The 21,871-nt window shown below is 33.9% G+C and overlaps 1 protein-coding gene across 1 annotated transcript in view; it reads right to left on the reverse strand.

Moving 5' to 3' along the window:
- LOC148939225 (uncharacterized) overlaps positions 1-21,871 on the reverse strand; it is a 329,493-nt gene that overhangs the window by 169,907 nt on the left and 137,715 nt on the right. The window contains exon 7 of the mRNA XM_089106790.1: positions 4,994-5,245. Within this exon, the coding sequence (XP_088962916.1) occupies positions 4,994-5,245 (252 nt within the window). The remainder of the gene's footprint in view (positions 1-4,993; positions 5,246-21,871) is intronic.

Here is a 21,871-nt window from a genome sequence, read left to right on the forward strand (position 1 = left end):
TTAGGAGGGCTTGTGTAATTTTTAACAGTCAAAAGTTATTGGAGGGCAAATAACCCCCTCTCACGTCCAACATTTCCCCAAACACATCCAGTCAAAATTTGAGATAACCATTTTCTTCAAAGTAGTTGAAAGGTCCGAAAATTATGTCTTTGAGGATGACAAGCCCCTCACAGCCCTCAGGGCAAGAGTTGTAAGCTATGCCCTGGGGAATTTTTTTTTAGAAATCCTTGTCGTAGAAAATTCAAAAGGGAATCATTCGATTGGAAATTGAAAGGGCTAGCGCCCTTTTTAATAGTCGAAAGTGATTGGAGGGCAACTAACCACCCTCTCACGCCCACCATTCCCCTAAATACATCCAATCAAAATTTTGAAATATCCATTTTGTTCAAGGTAGTTGAAAATTCTGAATATTAGGTCTTTGACAATGACAACCCCCCCCCCACAGCCCCCAGGGCAAGGGTTGTAAGTTAAGTTCTGGGGGCATATAAGGTTTTTATAGAAAGTGTTGTCGTAGGAACTTCAAAAAGGGCTCATTTAATTCAAAACTAAAATGACTAATGCTCTTTTTAGTAGTCGAAAGTGATTGGAAGGCAACTAACACCCCTTCCGCGCCCACCATTTATCCAAAAACATCTAATTAAAATTTAAGATAGCCATTTTGTTCCAAGTTATTCAAAGGTCCGAAAATAATATTTTTGTCGGTGACACTCCCCCTACAGCCCTAAGGATAAGAGTTGTAAGTTATGCCCTTGGGGCATATAAGGTTTTTATTGAAAGCTTTTTCGTAGAATCGTAGAAACTTGAAAAAGGGCTCATTTGATTGGAAATTCAAAGTGCTACTGTCCTATTTAATATTTGGAAGCAATTGGAAAGTAACTAACCCCCTCTCCCAGCCACCTTTTCTCCTGACATACTCCATCAAAATTTTTAGATAGCCATGTTGTTCAACGTGGTTAAAAGTTTTAAAAATCGGGTCTCTGAGGAAATTAACCCCCTCAGAACTTCCGGGGCACTGTTTTCTAGTTATGCAGGGGGGCTAAATAAGGTTTTTATAGTTAGTGATGTTGTAGAAACCTCAAAAAGGGTTCATTCAATTGGAAATTAGAAGGGCTTGTGCCCTTTTAATAGTCGAAAGTGATTGGAGGATAACTAACACCCATCTCAAACCCACCGTTTCCCCAAACACATCCAATCATAATTTTGAGATAGCCATTTTGTTCGACATAGTTAGAAAGTCTGAAAATTATGTTTTTGAGGATGATACACCCCCCACAGCCCTCAGGGAAAGGGTTGTAAGTTATGCCCCCGGGGGCATATAAGTTTTTTTTTTTATAAAAAGTGTTGTCGTAGAAAATTCAAACAGGAATCTTTCGATTGGAAATTGAAACGACTAGTGCCCATTTTAACAGTCGAAGGGGATTGGAGGGCAAGTAACCCCCTCTCCCGCCCACCATTTCGCCAAACACATCCAATCAAAATTTGAGATAACCATTTCGCTCAACGTAGTTGAAAGGTCCAGAAATTATGTCTTTGGGTATGAGGCCCTCAGGGCAAGGGTTGTAAGTTATGCCCTGGGGCATATAAGGTTTATATAGAAAGCTTGGTCATAGAAACTTCAAAAACGACTCATTCGATTGGAAATTGAAAGGGCTAGTGCCCTTTTTAATAGTCGAAAGGTATTGGAGGACAATTAACCCCCCTCTCACACCCACCATTTCCCCAAACACATCCAATCAAAATTTGAGATAACCATTTTGTTCAACGTGATATAAAGGTTGTAAAATTATGCTTTTGTGGATGCCCCCCAGCCCTCAGGGCAAGGGTTGTAAGCTATGCACTGGGGGCATATAAGGATGTTATAGATAGTGATATTGTATAAACTTCAAAAAGGGTTCATTCGATTGGAAATTAGAAGGGCTTGTGCCCTTTTTAGTAGTCAAAAGTGATTGGAGGATAACTAACACTCATGTCACACCCACCATTTCCCTAAACACATCCAATCATAATTTTGAGATAGCCATTTTGTTCGACGTAGTTAGAAAGTCTGGAAATTATGTTTTTGAGGATGACACTCTCCCTACAGTCCTCACGACAAGGGTTGTAAGTTATGCCCTGGGGGCATATAAGTTTTTTTATAGAAAGCATTGTCGTAGAAAATACAAAAGGGATTCATTTGATTGGAAATTGAAAAGGCTAGTGCCCTTTTTATTAGTCGAAAGTGATTGGCGGGCAAGTAACCCCCCTCTCACGCCAACCATTTCCCCAAACACATCCAATCAAAATTTGAGATAACCATTTTGTTCAACGTAGTGGAAAGGCCCTCAGGGCAAGGGTCGTAAGTTATGCCCTGGGGGCATATAAGGTTTTCATTAAAAGCTTTGTCTTAGAAACTTCAAAATGGAACTTCATTCGATTGGAAATTGAAAGGGATAGTTTCTTTTTTAATAGTTGAAATTGATTGGAGAGCAACTAACGCCCCTCTCACACCCACCATTTCCTCGAACACATCCAATCAAACTTTTCAGATAGCTGTTTTGTTTAATGTAGTTTAAAGTTCTGGAAATTAAGTCTTTAATGATGACAACCCCTCAAAGCCCTCAGGGCAAGGCTTGTAATTTATGACCTGGGGGCATATAAGGTGTTTATTGAAAGCGTTGTCGTAGAAACTCAAAAAGGGCTCATTCGATTGGAAAATGAAAGTGCTAGTGCCCTTTTTAATAGTCAAAAGTTTATGGGAGGGGGGAGGTCTGATTCACTTTGGCAAATGACGGATGGAGGCCCAAACCAGTCAAAAACTCTTGAGCGCATGGAGCGGATTGGGTATGCAAAGGGGTTTGTGACTGGGAGATAAATGAGTAAAAGGTGATTATGGGAGGTTTTTGGTGCAGTAATATCTGCGATGGTGACTTGACTGGTCGTGAGTAAATTTCTGGTTTGGAGGGGCGTTTCAAAGATAGGATACCTGGAGCTTGTTGCTTTGTATCGGTTAGGGAGGCAGGTAATGAGGGGTATTTAGTAAAAGAAGAATGGGATCCGTAGTGATGCCTAAAAAAGCGACTTTTCAGTGTGGAATCAGCTGGTAACCGCATGGTAACAGCTGGGATTGCCCAAGTTTTTGCACTTGGCTTTTTTTTGCAGCTTGTTTTTTTTTTCAAAAAGGAGGATGGGACTTAAATATATAGGTTATCACACCCGAAACAACGCCCACTTGATGCTAACTTATAAAGGAACAAAACAAAGGTAAAGGAACATGATCAAAATTATACTTTGCTTTAGTACACTTGCCAGTGAGGTAAAAACGACATAAGTGCAATAAAGAGCACCTCTTTTGGTCGTGCTTGATTATATAAAAAACAGGAAAAACACTCTTGCACTAACTTCATTTTGTTTTTTGAGGCTATGGGTAGTAGATCCATCATTATAGTGGCCCTTTGGACCTAATTTGTAAATTCCTTGCTTAAGAAACTTGCAATTTTTTATAACACTATTATCAGGAATACTTTTTCCTGCAGCTTGCTTGGAGCACGATCATGTTAAACATCACATTTTTTTCCAAATTTACAAAAACCTGCCAAAATTATATTAGCGCATTTGCGAGTATTAGAAGTGAAGTCATTATTATTAGGCAGATTCATTTCTGTACTTTCAAAACAAATTCGGGCATCTGTGATTGAGGTCTCAAGGTCAGAATTATAATTAAGTTGAATAGGGGTGAGATTCATGGGCCTAGGGAGGAGGGGGCAGGGGAGCAGCTGCCTCCCCCCCTAGACTTTCAAATTTACATTAGATTTGGCTGAAAAAGCAGATGGTTTGGAAAAAGCAGTTGATAAAACTCCATCACACTATCGACTGCCCCCCCCCCTAGACAATATGCTGCTTAATGCTCCCTACGCTCATGGTGGGATTGAGGTCAGGTACAATTTTAAACTTAGATTTATGTCACTTGTCGTGGCTAAAGCTTAATCCTCTGCTTCCTTCACTAATATTCGTTGAGCTTGGGGACAACGCACTTTTTTGATGATGAAAGTCTAAAGTGTTATTTACCTCGTCTGGGATGGAATTATTTGTTGGTTGACTTCTTGTATCACTTTTATAAATTGACATAAAAATCTGCAATCAGCATTAACACAGTCATTAACTTTTCTTTTAAAGTCAAATTTTTGTAAAATCTGATTGTAAGAAGGGGGCTGCCGTGACACTGTCTGTTGAACAGATTTATCCATGCTGTATTCAGTGGTTTGGCACGATACAAGCGATGAGCCTTCAAGAAGCATTTGGCGCTGGGATGGGGCAAGGGAAGTGTTTCTGTTAAATAAGAAATCTGTCTGTGTGGAGGGTCAGGAAAAGGAGTAGGACTGCTTAGGTCACTTAGCATGCTAAGCATTCTTTTTCTTTCAACTGGGGTACGAGTTGTTCGAGGGAAGCCAGAACGGGGTACAGAAATACCTGGAGAACGATTAAGATTTACCTTGGATATAGTAGAGCAATCAAGGCGCATCCAGGAGCTAGTCCAATGGATAATATCTATCTTGGAGCCCTTTCCGGCCCCTGCGTGGAACCAAGAGTCACAAATTACATATTTAATTGAGTTAGATGTAACTCGTAGTCTGCACTCTGGACAATATTGTTTCTGTTTTGCCATTTGGTCATGCAAAGGTCACGATCACGGAATGTCTTTGGTACAGTAGCTATTAAATTAGAGAAATTTTGACTGGTTGAACTATTGCTGCTGGAGAAAAAAAAAACACTCTAATCACAAATCAGCTAAAATATCTAAAGTCGTCACGAAAAACCAGAAATTACTAAAATAGGGTTAATAAGTAGTCTTAAACAACGGAATATGCACAAAGTGTTATTATTTGAGCCACAACGCCTTCCTAGGCCACAAAATTATAATCCCTTCTTAAATTACACTTCAAATTTGTATAAATGCTATATTAAGCCGATAATTATACGTTATATGCAAAAAGACTATCAGACATAAAACAGTTACCTTCACATGTTTTGTTTTGAGCATTATATCTGTCAGATTTGCTTTCACAAGAGCAAGTTGTTGTAGTACATCCTGGACTGCACATAACACCAGTTGCATTTCCACATTTTGAATAAGTTGTTTGGCATATGTTACTTATGCACTCACAGTTTTGGCCCTCAAATTCATCTGAACAACTACAGCTGTAAGAATCCGTGCTATTTGATCTGCATGTTCCGTTGTTAAGACATGGGTTATTATTGCAAGGAGTTGCTGAAAGTAATAAGGTTGGATTAGAGTCTGAGAAAAAGTTTTTGCCCTCAGATGATGTTGACAACAATTAAGCTTTCAAAAAATTATACAAAACAGAAAGCAAGTACAAAAAAATGAATTAAAAGTCCATTTAAGACTTCTCTCTTTAATTGGGGCTTTGGTATCCAAGTTGGAGAATAATTTTATCTAAATGTAGGGTAGCAGATATCTAATTAAAGAACCCTTTCAAAATCAATCAATGAAAAGGATATGAATTTTAGTTTCTCCCTGGAACTAAGATAGGGAATCTGTTGATACTTGCTAGCAAAACATGTTTACTTCTTTTGACTTAAAATCGTTGAGTCTTCTAAGGAGGGGGGGGGGGGTAACTAAACTATCAACGGTGATTTATGCCAAATTGTATTCTTCGTACAGTAAGGACTTTATTTTCTTACCGTAACAGTTTTAGCAAATTCTAATCCCAGCTGTATTCTGTTTTCAAGGAGGCTAATCAAATCACTTACCTTATATCACTGGCTTTTTAAGCCTTGAACTAGCAATTGGCATCATTATACTTCCTGTAAAGGCAGAGTATATGACTCATGATCAATAAGGAAGCTGCCAAGCATTGTTTAGGTTGGACGGGTATTAATTGTACAATGTTAGTCGCTCATTTTATGAATAAAATGTGCAGGGTCCCAGTCCTAGTAAAATATGCCCCTGTAGAACTGAAAGATGGATATGGTATTGACTCAGATGGAGTTTACTTACAGCTTGAGGAACAAAAAGACAGGGTACCGGGTAGAAATATGGTATTTTTAATAGTATTTTAATACCCATGTCAGAAGAACTAAGAAACATATGGTACCGTAGACTAGGTAAGTTTCATGTAGGGAAAAAAATAAGGGTGATTATAGACAGCTGCAACTTTGTAAGTATAACAATCTAGTTATAGACAATACAGCATCGATCCATATGGTACATCAGTTAACATGATATTAACATGATGTTGAAACAGCTAACCTTATTGATTATATTATTGTAAAGCAGAGACTAGTAGGATCGATGCAACATAATAATATTGTTGTTCAAAGTAAAGTTCTCCATCTAGTAATGTCTAGGGTTAATTTAAAACTGAAATTTAGAAAGGGTACCTGCCCTTCAGGATACTATGACGTTGGTAGTCTTTAGGAAGAGAATTTGAGAGAAATTATTCAGGAACAATTGGATGCTAAAATGGAAAGTTGAAAATTTAACAATGTAGAGGAAGAAGTGAAAAATCTCAGGAAAACAGTATATGAAATCGCCAAAAGTGTCTCAGGGAGGAAAGTTAGAAACACCGATAGGAATATCAGTGTTTAATAGATAGGAGGGGCCTTGTACAAGAACTATTTGGGTAGTAAATCAAGTGAAACTAAGAATAATTTATAGAAAGAGGAGAAAAAATTAAATATGAATTAAGTAGGTGCGAAGTGAAGGCCACGGATAAAATTGCCGGAGATTTGGAAAGAAGTAGCCAGAAAACATAGTAGTAAATATTGTAGCAAATTGAGAGGTAAAAGTCAATCTGGACTTATTCCGGTTAAAGATAGGAACGGGGCCAATATTATTCATAAGGAAAGAGTTAAAGGGAGGAGGGTAAAACATTTTGAGAATCTGCTAAACCGTGATAAAATTATAAATAAAGATATAGAAAATAATGAAACAGTTTGTGACACTTTGGATGCGAAGGAAGATTTGTTTTTTAGGAGGAATTAATTAAAAAGCTTTATCAGTAGTATTGATATAACGATAGGTACGGGGGTGGTACCCATATAGCTATAATGATAGAGAGCGGACAGTCCCACCATATATTTATAATGATAAGTAGCGGACAGTGCTCCCGCCAATACAAGCAGACAGTGTAATGACCGGAATTCAACCACCGTGAAAATTCGTGTTGATCTTTGTTCAAAGTGCGTGATGATTCCTTTGTTTGAAATTGTGAAATTCTTTTTGTAATTTAATTTGTTAGGCGTGGTTGACTTATGTTTAACCTTGAACTAATTTACATAAATTAATTCATTATTAATTAATTTACATAATTACATTAATTTACATAATTACATTAATTTACATAAAAACATGAATTAATTTTTTTTTTTTTTTTTTTTATTTTAAATTTTTTTTTATTGATGTCATTTTATTGTACTCTAATGATGATATTTTTCTTTTCCAATGATATGATTTTTTACATTCTAAGTATCTTCCCATTGATTTATATGAAATTTATGTTTGATGTAGGAATGGAACGTGAGACCCGTGATTTCATAAGGTAAAAGAACGAAACGTTAATCGACTGAACCAACAAGCCTTTGAACATATTAGAATTTTAGAAATACATCCAATGAATTGTTTCTGGGACATTGCCCAACTGATGTTAAGCCTCACAATATCGTAACAGGTTCATTCTATTGAACTGGAACAAGTGTAAGCACATTCGATTTATCAATTGGATTTGTGATAGGTGTTAAAAGTGACATGTTTCGGGGCATTTTTATGGCATCACCATGAGAATATGCATACCACGATGATTTGAGATGCATACTAGACAAACAATTTTTTCTGATACTTGGGCCCCAAGTCCTACCCCTATTCCTCAACCCTATCCCTCCACTATCCCTCCAACCCCTATCCCCCCAAACCCCCCCCCCCACATTTTTTTTTAACTTTCTTTATTTTTCAAAGTTCATTTTGGATTTTTACATTCTCTTGATTTTTCAAAGTTCATTTTGAATTTCTTTCCTTGAAATGCAAGTGTTGGAATATTTCAGTAGTGTTCTGTTATGCTTCACCTTGTCACAGTTACATTATCTTGATTTTTAAAAGTTCATTTTTGAATTTCTTTCGTTGAAATACAAGAGTTGGAATATTTAAGTAGTGTTTTGTTGTGCTTTACCTTGTCAGTTACATTCTATTGATTTTTTCAAAGTTCATTTTGGATTTCATACCTTGAAATGCAAGAGTTGGAATATTTCAATAGTGTTTTGTCGTGGTTTACCTTGTTACATTTACATTCTCTTGATTTTTCAAAGTTCAATTTGGATTTCTTTCCTTGAAATGCAAGAGTTGGAATATTTCAGTATTGTCTTGTTGTGCTTTACATTGTCACAGTTACATCCTCTTGATTTTTAAAAGTTCATTTTTGGATTTCTATCGTTGAAATGCAAGAGCTGGAATATTTCAGTAGCGTTTTGTTATGGTTTACCTTGTCATAGTTACATTCTTTTGATTCTTTCAAAGTTCATTTTGGATTTCTTTCGTTGAAATGCAAGATTTGGAATATTTCAGTAGTGTTTTGCCATGGTTTACATTGCCATAGTTACATTCTCTTGATTTTTCAAAGTTCATTTTGAATTTCTTTCATTGAAATGCAAGGGTTGGAATATTTCAGAAGTGTTTTGTTGTGGTTCACCATCTCAAAGTTACATTTTATTAATTTTTCAAAGTTTATTTTGGATTTCTTTCGTTGAAATGCAAGAGTTGGAATATTTCAGTAGTGTTTTGTCCTGGTTTACCATGTCACAGTTACATTCTCATGATTTTTCAAAGTTCATTTTGAATTTCTTTCATTGAAATGCAAGAGTTGGAATATTTCAGTAGTGTTTTGTAGTGGTTCACCTTGTCATAATTACATTCTCTTGATTTTTCAAAATTCATTTTGGATTTCTTTCCTTGAAATGCAAGAGTTGGAATATTTCAGTAGTATTTTGTCGTGGTTTACCTTGTCACAGTTACATTTTCATGATGTTTCAAAGTTCAAATTCCACATTATTGCACAGAAATATCAAAATCATAGGTTAGGTTAGGCTAGTCTACGTACGCGCGCGTACGTAGGCTAAAATCAAGAGAATGTAATTATAACAAGGTAAACCACGACAAAACACTACTGAAATATTCCAACTCTTGCATTTCAATGAAAGAAATTCAAAATGAACTTTGAAAAATCATTAGAATGTAACTGTGACATAGTAAACCAGGACAAAACTCTACTGAAATATTTAAGCTCTGGCATTTTACCAAAAGAAATCTAAAATGAACTTGGAAAAATTAATAAAATGTAACTGTGAGAAGGTTAACCACGACAAAACACTACTGAAATATTCCAACTCTTTTATTTCAATTAAATAAATTCAAAATTAAATTTGAAAAATCAAGGGAATGTAACTGTGTCATTGTAAACCATGGCAAAACACTACGGAAATATTCCAACTCTTGAATTTCAACGAAAGAAATCCAAAAAGAACTTTGAAAAAATCAAAATAATGTAACTTTAACAAGGTAAACCGGAGCAAAACACTATTGAAATATTCCAACTCTTGCATTTCAACGATAGAAATCCAAAAATGAACTGTGAAAAATCAAGAGGATGTAACTGTGACAAGGTAAACCAAAACAAAACACTACTGAAATATTCCAACTCTTGCATTTCAAGGAAAGAAATCCAAAATGAACTTTGAAAATAAAGAGGATGTAATTATGACAAGGTAAACCACTACAAAACACTACTGAAATATTCCAACTATTGCATTTCAATGAATGAAATCCAAATTGAATTTCGAAAAAATCAATATAATGTAAATGTGACTAGGTAAAGAACAACAAAACACTACTTAAATATTCCAACTCTTGAATTTCAACGAAGAAAATTAAAAATGAACTTTGAAAAATTAAGAGAATGTAACTGTGACAAGGTAAACCATGACAAAACACTATTGAAATATTCCAACTTCTGCATTTCAACCAAAGAAATCCAAAATGAACTTTGAAAAATCAAGAGAATGTAAGTGTGAGAATGTAAACCACAACAAAACACTACTGAAATAATCCATCTCTTGCATTTCAATGAAAGAAATTCAAAATGAACTTTGAAAAATCATGAGAATGTAACTGTGACAAGGCTAACCACGACAAAACACTACTGAAATATTCCAACTCTTGCATTTCAACGAAAGAAATTCAAAATGAACTTTGAAAAATTAAGAGAATGTAACTGTGATAAGGTAAACCACGACAAAACACTACTGAAATAATCCAACTCTTGCATTTCAATGAAAGAAATTCAAAATGAACTTTGAAAAATCATGAGAATGTAACAGTGACATGGTAAACCATGACAAAACACTACTGAAATATTCTAACTTTTGCATTTCAACGAAAGAAATCCAAAATGAACTTTGAAAAATCAAGAAAATGTAACCTGTGAGATGCTGAACCACGACAAAACACTACTGAAATATTCCAACTCTTGCATTTCAATGAAAGAAATTCAAAATGAACTTTGAAAAATCAAGAGAATGTAACTGTGGCAAGGTAAACCATGACAAAACACTACTGAAATATTCCAACTCATGCATTTCAATGAAAGAAATCCAAAATGAACTTTGAAAAATCAAGAGAATGTAACTGTGACAAGGTAAACCATGACGAAACACTACTAAAATATTTCAACTCTTACATTTCACGAAAGAAATTCAAAATGAACTTTGAAAATCAAGAGAATGTAACTGTGACAAGGTAAACCATGACAAAAAAAACTACTGAAATATTCCATCTCTTGTATTTCAACGAAAGAAATCCAAAATGAACTTTGAAAACTCAAGAGAATGTAATTGTGTCAAGCTAAATCACGACAAGACACTACTAAAATATTCAAACTCTTGCATTTCAATTAAAGAAATTCAAAATGAACTTTGAAAAAGCAAGAGAATGTAACTGTGACAAGGTAAAGCACAACAAAACACTACTAAAATATTCCAACTCTTGCATTTCAACGAAAGAAATTCAAAATGAACTTTGAAAAATTAAGAGAATGTAACTGTGACAAGGTAAACCACGAAAAAATACTACTGAAATAATCTAACTCTTGCATTTCAAAGAAAGAAATTCAAAATGAACTTTGAAGAATCATGAGAATGTAACTGTGAGATGGTAAACCATGACTAAACACTACTGAAATATTCCAACTCTTGCATTTAAACGTAAGAAATACAGATTGAACTTTGAAAAATCAAGAGAATGTAACTTTGAGATGGTGAACCATGACAAAACACTACTGAAATATTCCAACTCTTGCATTTCAATGAAAGAAATTCAAAATGAACTTTGAAAAATAAAGAGGATTTAACCGTGGCAAGGTAAACCATGAAAAAACACTACTGAAATATTCCAAGTCTTGCATTTCAACGAAAGAAATTAAAAATGAACTTTAAAAAATCAAGAGAATGTAACTGTGACAAGGTAAACCATAACAAAACACTACTGAAATATTCAAACTCTTGTATTTCACGAAAGAAATTCAAAATGAACTTTGAAAAACTATGAAAAAATCAAGAAAATGTAACTGTGACAAGGTAAACCATAACAAAACACTACTGAAATATTCCAACTCTTGCCTTTGACGAAAAAAATTCAAAATGAACTTTGAAGAACTTTGAAAAAATCAGGAGAATGTAACTGTGACAAGGTAAACCATAACAAAACACTACTGAAATATTCCAACTCTTGCATTTCACGAAAGAAATTCAAAATGAACTTTGAAAAATCAAGAGAATGTAACTGTGACAAGGTAAAGCACAAAAAAACACTACTGAAATATTCCAAATCTTGCATTTCAACGAAAGAAATACAAAATGAACTTTGAAAAATCTAGAGAATGTAAGTTTGACAAGGTAAACCACGACAAAACACTACTAAAATATTCCAACTCTTGCATTTCAATGAAAGAAATCCAAAATGAACTTTGAAAAGTCAAAAGAATGTAACTGTGACTCGGTAAACCACGACAAAACACAACTGAAAAATTCCAAGTCTTGCATTTCAAGGAAAGAAATTCAAAATCAACTTTGAAAAATCAAGAGAATGTAACTGTGACAAGGTAAAGCACGAACAAAACACTAGTGAAATATTCCTACTCATGCATTTCAACGAAAGTAATCCAAAATGAACTTTGAAAAATCAAGAGAATGTAACTGTGACAAGGTAAACTACGACAAAACACTACTGAAATATTCTAATTCTTACATTTCAACGAAAGAAATTCAAAATGAACTTTGAAAAATCAAGAGAATATAACGTGTGAGCAAGGTAAACCATGACAAAACACTACTGAAATATTCCAACTCTCGCATTTCAACGAATGAAATTAAAAATGAACTTTGAAAAATCAAGAGAATTTAACTTTGACAAGGTAAACCACGTCAAAACACTACTGAAATATTCCAACTCTTGCATTTCAACGTAATAAATTTAAAATGAACTTTGAAAAATCAAGAGAATGTAACTGTGACAAGGTAAACCACAACAAAACACTACTGAAATATTCCAACTCTTGCATTTCACGAAAGAAATTCAAAATGAACTTTGAAAAAACAAGAGAATGTAACTGTGACAAGGTAAAGCTATGACAAAACACTACTGAAATATTCCAACTCTTGCATTTCAATGAAAGAAATCCAAAATGGACTTTGAAAAATCAAGAGAATGTAACTGTGACAAGGGAAACCACAACGAAACACTACTTAAATATTCCAACTCTCGCATTTCAATGAAAGAAATTCAAAATGAACTTTGAAAAAATCAAGATAATGTAACTCTGACAAGGTAAAGCATAATAAAACACTACTGAAATATTCCAACTCTTGCATTTCAACGAAAGAAATCCAAAATGAACTTTAAAAAATTAAGAGAATGTAACTTTGACAAGGAAAACCACGACAAAACACTACTTAAATATTCCAAATCTTGCATTTCAATTATAGAAATTCAAAATGAACTTTGAAATACCATAAGAATGTAAATTTGACAAGGTAAACCATAACAAAACACTACAGAAATATTCAAACTCTTGCATTTCAATGAAAGAAATTCAAAACGAACTTTGAAAAATCGAGAGAATGTAATTGTGAGATGGTAAACCACGATAAAACACTACTGAAATATTCCAACTCTTTCATTTCAAAAATAGAAATACAAAATGAACTTTGAAAAATCATGAACATGTAACTCTGACAAGGTAAACCATAACAAAACACTACTGAAATATTCCAACTCTTTCATTTCAACGAAAGAAATTCAAAATGAACTTTGAAAAATTAAGAGAATGTAACTGTGACAAGATAAACCACAACAAAACACTACTGAAATATTCCAACTCTTGCATTTCAACGAAAGAAATACAAAATGAACTTTGAAAAATCTAAGAGAATGTAAGCTGTGACAAGGTAAAACATAACAAAACACTACTGAAAAAATCCAACTCTTGCATGTCAATGAAATAAATTCAAAATAAACTTTGAGAAAATCATGAGAATATAACTGTGACAAGGTAAACCACGACAAAAAACTACTGAAATATTCCAACTCTTGCATTTCAAGGAAAGAAATTCAAAATGAACTTTGAAAAATTAAGATAGTGTAACTTTAACAAGGTAAACCACGACAAAACACTACTGAAATAATCCAACTCTTGCATTTCAATGAAAGAAATTCAAAATGAACTTTGAAAAATCAAAAGAATGTAACTGTGACATGGTAAACCATGACTAAACACTACAGAAATATTCCAACTCTTGCATTGCAATGAAAGAAATTCAAAACGAACTTTGAAAAATCAAGAGAATGTAACTGTGAGATGGTAAACCACGATAAAACACTACTGAAATATTCCAACTCTTGCATTTCAACGAAAGAAATTCAAAATGAACTTCGAAAAATCAAGAGAATGTAACTGTGACAAGGTAAACCATAACAAAACACTACTGAAATATTCCAACTCTTGCATTTCAACGATAAAAATCCAAAAATGAAGTTTTAAAAATCATGAGAATGTAATTGTGACAATGTAAACCACGACAAAACACTACTGAAATATTCCAACTCTTGCATTTCAAGGAAAGAAATCCAAAATGAACTTTGACAAATCAAGACAATGTAACTGTGACAAGGTAAACCACGACAAAACAATACTGAAATATTCCAACTCTTGCCTTTCACGAACGAAATTCAAAATGAACTTTGAAAAATCAAGAGCATGTAACAGTGATATGGTAAACCATGCCATAACACTACTGAAATATTCCAACTCTTGCATTTCAAGGAAAGAAATTCAAAATCAACTTTGAAAAATCAAGAGAATGTAACTGTGATAAGGTAAAGCACAACAAAACACTACTGAAATATTCCAACTCTTGCATTTCAACGACAGAAATCCAAAATGAACTTTGAAAAATCAAAAGAATGTAACAGTGACAAGGTAAAGCACAACAAGACACTACTGAAATATTCAAACTCTTGCATTTCATGAAAGAAATTCAAAATGAACTTTGAAAAATCAAGAGAATGTAATAATCCAAAATGAACTTTGAAAAATCAAGAGAATGTTACTATGGCAAGGTAAACCACGACAAAAAACTACTGAAATATTCCAACTCTTGCATTTCAAGGAAAGAAATCCAAAATGAACTTTGAAAAATCAATAGAACGTAACTGGGACAAGGTAAACCACGATAAAACACTACTGAAATATATTCCAACTCTTGCATTTGACGAAAGAAATTCAAAATGATCTTTGAAAAATCAAAAGAATGTAATTGTGACAAGGTAAAGCACAACGAAACACTACTGAAGTATTCCAACTCTTGCATTTCAACGAAAGAAATCCAAAATGAACTTTGAAAAATCAAGGGACTGTAACTGTGACAAGGTAAAGCACAACAAAACTCTACTGAAATATTCAAACTCTTGCATTTCAACGAAAGAAATACAAATTGAACCTTGAAAAACTAAGAGAATGTAACTGTGTCATGGTAAACCACGACATAACACTACTGAAACGAAAGAAATTCAAAAGGAACTTTGAAAAATCGAGAGATTGTAACTGTGATAAAGTAAACCACGACAAAACACAAGTGAAATATTCCAACTCTTGCATTTCACGAAAGAAATTTAAAATGAACTTTGAAAAATCAGGAGAATGTAACTGTGACAAGGTAAACCATAAGAAAACACTACTGAAATATTCCAACTCTTGCATTTCAATGAAAGAAATCCAAAAATGAACTTTGAAAAATCAAGAGAATGTAACTGTGACAAGGTAAACCACGACAAAACACTACTGATGTAATACAACTCTTGAATTTCAAGGAAAGAATTAAAAATTGAAAATGGACCAATAAAAAGAGTATCACTTTGACAAGGTAAAGCACGACCAAACACTACTTAAATATTCCAACTCTTGCATTTCAATGAAAGAAATTCACAATCAACTTTTAAAAATCAAGAGAATGTAACTGGGATAAGGTAAACCACGATAAAACACTACTGAAATATTCCAACTCTTGCATTTCAACAAAAGAAATTCAAAATGAACTTTGAAAAATTAAGAGAATGTAACTGTTACAAGGTAAACCATAACAAAACACTACTGAAATATTCCAACTCTTGCATTTCAATGAAAGAAATTCAAAATGATCTTTGAAAAATCAAGAGAATGTAAAAATCCAAAATGAACTTCGAAAAAAAAGTAAAAAAAAAAAATGTTGGGGGGGGGGGGTTGGAGGGAGGGTGGAGGGAAAGGAGTTGGAGGGATGGTGGATGGATAGGGTTGAGGGATAGGGATAGGACTTGGGGCCCAAGTATCAGAAGAAATTGTTTATCTAGTATGCATCTCAAATCATCGTGCTATGCATATTCTCATGATGATGCCATAAAAATGCCCCGAAACATGTCACTTAACACCTATCAAAAATCCAGTTGATAAATCGAAAGTGCTTGAACTTGTTCCAGTTCAATGGAATGAACCTGTTACGATATTGTGAGGCTTGACATCAGTTGGGCAATGTCCCAGAAACAATTCATTGGATGTATTTCTAAAATCATAATATGTTCAAAGGCTTGTTGGTTCAGTCGATTAACGTTTCGTTCTTCTACCTTAGGAAATCACGGGTCTCACGTTCGATTCCTACATCAAACATAAATTTCATATAAATCAATGGGAAAATACTTAGAATGTAAAAAATCATATCATTGGAAAAGAAAAATATCATCATTAGAGTACAATAAAATGACATCAATAAAAAAAACTATTAAAAAAAAAAAAAAATTAATTAATGCAATTATGTAAATTAATGTAATTATGTAAATTAATGTAATTATGTAAATTAATTAATAATAAATTAATTTATGTAAATTAGTTCAAGGTTAAACATAAGTCAAACAAGCCTAACAAATTAAATTACAAAAAGAATTTCACAATTTCAAACAAATGAATCATCACGCACTTTAAACACAGATCAATACGAATTTTCACGGTAGTTGAATTCCGGTCATTACACTGTCTGCTTGTATTGGCGGGAGCACTGTCAGCTACTTATCATTATAAATATATGGTGGGACTATCCGCTCTCTATCGTTATAGCTATATTGGTACCACCCCCGTACTTATCGTTATATCAATACTACTTTTATCCACAAAATAAGTTTTTCAAAAAAAGTAAAGAACTCCATTAAACCAAAAATGAGAAAAAATAAAATAAAATAATCTACCAAGCGTGAAACTACCACAAATCAGCATCTATAAATAAATGAAACCCAAGACGATCAGAAATTAAAATAAATAACCGAGTCAAACTCAAAACGAGCAGAAATTAACATGAGTTGGGCTAAAAACCCCTGTGCCTTCCCAAGGCCAGAACATAATTTGCGCTATACTGAAAAGAATATGAATGTTTTTCCTTTTATAACTTTAATAAATCAAATAATATTAACATTTTGATTACAAAATATCAGTATATGTATTTTTTTGTATTTGTTTTTTTTTCAGTAAAGTACAAATTACGTTCTGGCCTTGGGAAGGCATAGGGGTTTTGAGCCCAACTCATGTTAATTTCTGCTCGTTTTGAGTTTGGCTCGGTTATTTATTGTAAGTTCTGATCGTTTTTGGTTTCATTTATTTATCGATAGTGAAGAAGTGAAGAAGAGGTGATGATGAGTACCGAGGAGATCGATCAAGTGTACCGATTCACTGACCTTGGCAGTATTATTAGTAATGACGATTGGAGTAGTATACATTTTAAAAGTAGAATAGCCAAGGCTCAGGGTGTTGTTTTCATAGTTGAAAACGTTAAGAAGGATAGGAAGATAAATCGGTGATTAAATGATTAGAATATTGGAAGCTATAGTGATGACAGTAGTCAAGTATAGCTCTGAAGCGTGGGCGCTTCGAAAAACCGAGGATGATTTTCAAGATGTTTTGGATAGGAATTGCCTACGGATTGTTTTGGATGCACGACTGTCTCAAATAGTGAGTTGTACGATAAATATTGTCCAATCCCCACTTTATAGGGTTATAATGAGAGAAATGATGAGACAGCTAGGCCACGTCCTACGATGAAGGTCGACATATTGTCAAAAATTGTGCGTGTCGGCCAACCGTTTAGGACCAAATAAAAACAGATCTTCACCCAATTGGGTGCAAAGATCTCATAAAGAAATACTTTTGCGAAATAGGAACTTCTTGGGAGGGTGTGAAGAGGTGGACTTTGAATTGAATGGGAAGGAGGAGGAGCTTTCTTAGCTATGCCTCAGGCCTCAGGCAGCTTGATGTTGCAATGATTTGTTAGTAGCAGATGTAGTAGATGTTGCAATGACGCAGTAGATTTTAGACTTTTACACTGAGAGGATGTCATACCCAAACTATTGTTTGTGGTGATTTTTGTTCGTTTCAAGCTTGATTTGCATATTCAATTTAAGTTTCACTCGTTTTAAGATTTATTTATTAATTTACATTAATATCCATTGTATGTTTGTTTGCATTGATTGTTTATTTAATTTCTGTTTGTTTTTAGTTTCATTTATGCTTCAATAGGAAAATATTTTTTTTTTAGTTTTAAGCTTAATATTCATATTCAATCTAAGCATTACTCGCTTTAAGATCTATTTATTCATTTATATTCTTATTTGTTGTATGTTTTTTCTATGATTGTTTATTTAATTTCTGTTCGTTTTGGGTTTCATTTATTCTTTAATAGTAATTTCTGGTCGTTTTGAGTTATACCCAACTATAGTAGTAGACTTAAAGAAAATACAGCTTCAACTATAGATTCACGAAAACTCAATCAGGGTATTAAATAACCGACTTTAGATCTATCTTTCTTAGGGAAACTCTGCTTAAAAACAAGTCTTCTCAAGAAACTGTTGTTGAAGTTTCAGTTATTTCAATTTATATTCGAAAAATAAAATGCTCAGCACCAATATTACTCCTAAACTGTCCCATTAATGGGACATAAATGTCCCATTACGTGAATAATACATTTTCAGGAAATAAAACTGAGCAATGATTGATTTATCACGACTGAAACATTTTTTATTAAAATTTTATTTCCTTTAGATTTCTTTGAGCTTTGACATTTGGCGAGTGAAGCGACGAGCTTTAGCCCGTGATTAACAGGAATTAATAAGTTTGCCACAGAAATTATTAAGAAGAGTCCCATCCATTATTCACAATGAGAAGCATAATTTATGTCGATCTATTTCTATTTATGTAAATAAAAGCAGATTAAATCTAAAATCTCATCTAAATCTAGTTGCTATTTTTTTTTGTTATACTTTACATAAATTGTGCAAATATAACATTGTTACACAAGTCCTATTCCATTGACTGAAAGGTTCGAATTTAAGTAATAAAAAAATTCTCATTGTCTTTTTTCTCAAGTCTCCCGTTTGACATTTGACTAAAAAAATGCAAGTAGATGAGATAAAAAAAAATCTTTTCGAATCTCTCTCAGGGGCGCCATTTGGGGGAGACAGGGGTGGGCCATTGCCCACCCTCATTTTTCTGGGGGGCCCAAGCTTCCTCCTAAAAAGGCCTTTTTTTTCTTTTACAAAATATACAGGAACAAAATTACAATTAGCAATTAGTCAAAATTTTGAAACTGCTACATTTATATGTAGATTAACTTAGATAATAGTGAGATTAATAGTGCAACTGGGTCGTGCAAGGGTTGAAGTGACAGATCAGATTCTGAATTGATTCAACATCTTTCTTATGTGCTATCATGAGCAGTGTTTCTACTTCTACTTACTTTTGTAGTAGAATACTTATTTTTGGACCATTCTACTTCCAAATATTAAATCTACTTATCTACTTACTTTCTACTTATTTTTGGAGGCTTAAGTTTTCGTGCCGGCCAAGTATTTTGGTTTTGATTCCGTTGAATTGTAATTCTATAATGTCTTATAGAATGGAAGGGTGCAATTATTTTTAGAAGCGACATCTTTGTCGGGAGCGGAATATTTGTCGGGAGCAGAATTTAGGTCGGGAGTGGCTAAAAGGAAATTCAGGAAATTATAAAGATCAGTTTAAATGAATGAATTTGTTTAAAACCGTAAGACCATCTATATATAACCCATGTATTATTCGCCCAGTTCGCCAGTTTACTATCTAATTTCAGCAGCTAGATAAGATAAGATATTTAGTTCTAAAAATTACTATCACAAGCTTCGAAGGGCCGAATTCGCATTTCGGGGTCATATAATAAAAAAAGACATAGAAATGGCACAATAACTAAAAACTGGCTAAACAATGCCAAAAACAACAATATCAGAAAGGCAAAGCCATTCATTAGTCTAAAAAACAAAAAGTGTCAAATGTAAGAAAGTTAAAAAGGCACAAATTCTAACAAAACCAAAAAAAAAAATGAGATAAAAATAGTTTTAAAAAGGTTTAAAAGAGAGTATATAAAAAGGGGAGGGAACGGAAGAACCAAACGGACACCAGCAAGAGTATCACCAGTACAAAAAAGAAAAAAAAAATAGTGGTTTATTTGATCAGTAATGAAGGGGACAAATGTTTTTTCATACCTGGAGGTTAAACAACGGATGGGGGACAAGATAGGGATGGGTTCAGAGACAGTACGTGGCAGACAGTGTCTGGATGTGGAGTGTCATTTGGGAAAAATGTTTTCCGTGCGAGGGTTTATTATTGCATTTTTTGCAAAACGGAGGCACAACGTTCCTCTCCTCTGCTCAAGAGTTTCCGGCTTCGCTTTTTTTAGAAGGAGTGAATAAGATAAGATTTATTGCAAAAAGCCTGTGGGCCATAGAAACACATAATACAATCTATAAACCAACACTCAGGAACAAAATGCAACTTTAGATAGTCAAAATCAAAAAAGGAAAAAAGAAAAAGAACAACAAAACGACAAAAAAAAAACACACCAAGGTTCAACCTTTAACCAACAAACACCATATAATAAAATTCAAATCATAAAAATAATATCAGGCTATCCCCTCAAACATGATTCCCTATATTTAATCCCTAAACGAAGAAACTTACACAACTGTTTAATAGCACATGCATTCCTCTCAGCCATCCGTTCTATTAACCAGCATTGGCTCCCAAACACTCGTCCGAAACATTCATTCCACAACTCAGACACCTCTTCACGCTCGGATACAAAATTAAGAAAGTTTTCATTCACCAATCCACACAATAGGTAAAAACAAGGGCCGGCCACCAGCCTAAACTTTCCCAAAAATTAACTCCTCTAATCTGAATTTAATCTATTCTCTCTTACCGACAGCAAATTCTTCAAAAAATTCTTCAAATTCTCATTAATCAACCCAAATCTAAAAAAAACCTCCTCCCCCCAGCAGTCTTTGGCTTGGGAATAAAAGCTCAATGTTATAAATTGGTCCTTACAAGCTTGCCACTCTTGGATTTCTTGGTCCTTTAGGGTTCGCTGGAATTCCTTTTATACTGACACGGTTTCATCCATAGGGCCTTTTCCTTCATTCCACATCTCTGAAAGTCCACAAAGGTCCAGTATTTTCTTAACCTGATTTGATCATGAATCACGTCTACCACCCTTCAAGCTTTCCAAATAAGCTGCCTTAAGAAGCCAAACTCTAGGTAGCCTAATTATCTTCTCCCAGAATTTTACCATTCTAACCAATCTAACACTCCTTAAAGAAAAAAGCCCCAAATCTCCTTTCAGTACCACTGAAATAAATGAATCCTTCAAGCCTAGAATTCTCTTAAAATATCTTAGCTGAACTACTTCTAGCTTAGCTCCTTTAGGAAAACCCCAAACCTCAGAGCCACAATGTAGATTAGAAGCTACTTTTGTCCGGAACACTCTTTTCTGGATCCTCATTTCAGCTGGCTGATTTAAATTACTTCTCAAAAGCATATTTATTAGTCTATGACCCCTTAAAATGCAATCTTCTACATCCCTAGACATGCCCCTTAAGGCATTAAACTTACCACCCAAATAAACAAATTCATCATTAACCTCTAAAACCTTTCCTCCGTAATTAGAATGAACCTCTGAATCAACATCTTCTTTACTCTTGAATACTAATGCTAATGATTTCTTAGCCTTCAACTCAAACTTTCTCTGTTCTAAATAATTTTTTATTATATCTAATTACATCTGAAGATTCGTTCTCCCATCTACCTCTAGATTTATGTCATTCAGAAACAGAATATATGATAAAAAACACCACTCCTATGATGCATAAGTGGTTTAAATGTTTTTCACAAAAAACATTCGGCAATTAGCAAACAAAAAGACGTGCTGCGGAGATCCAGTTTATACCGGTTTCTTA

This window comes from Artemia sp. Qi Xiang Cuo, chromosome 21, assembly GCF_049724085.1.
Source record: "Artemia sp. Qi Xiang Cuo chromosome 21, ASM4972408v1, whole genome shotgun sequence".
NCBI classification, from domain to species: Eukaryota; Metazoa; Arthropoda; class Branchiopoda; order Anostraca; family Artemiidae; genus Artemia; species Artemia sp. Qi Xiang Cuo.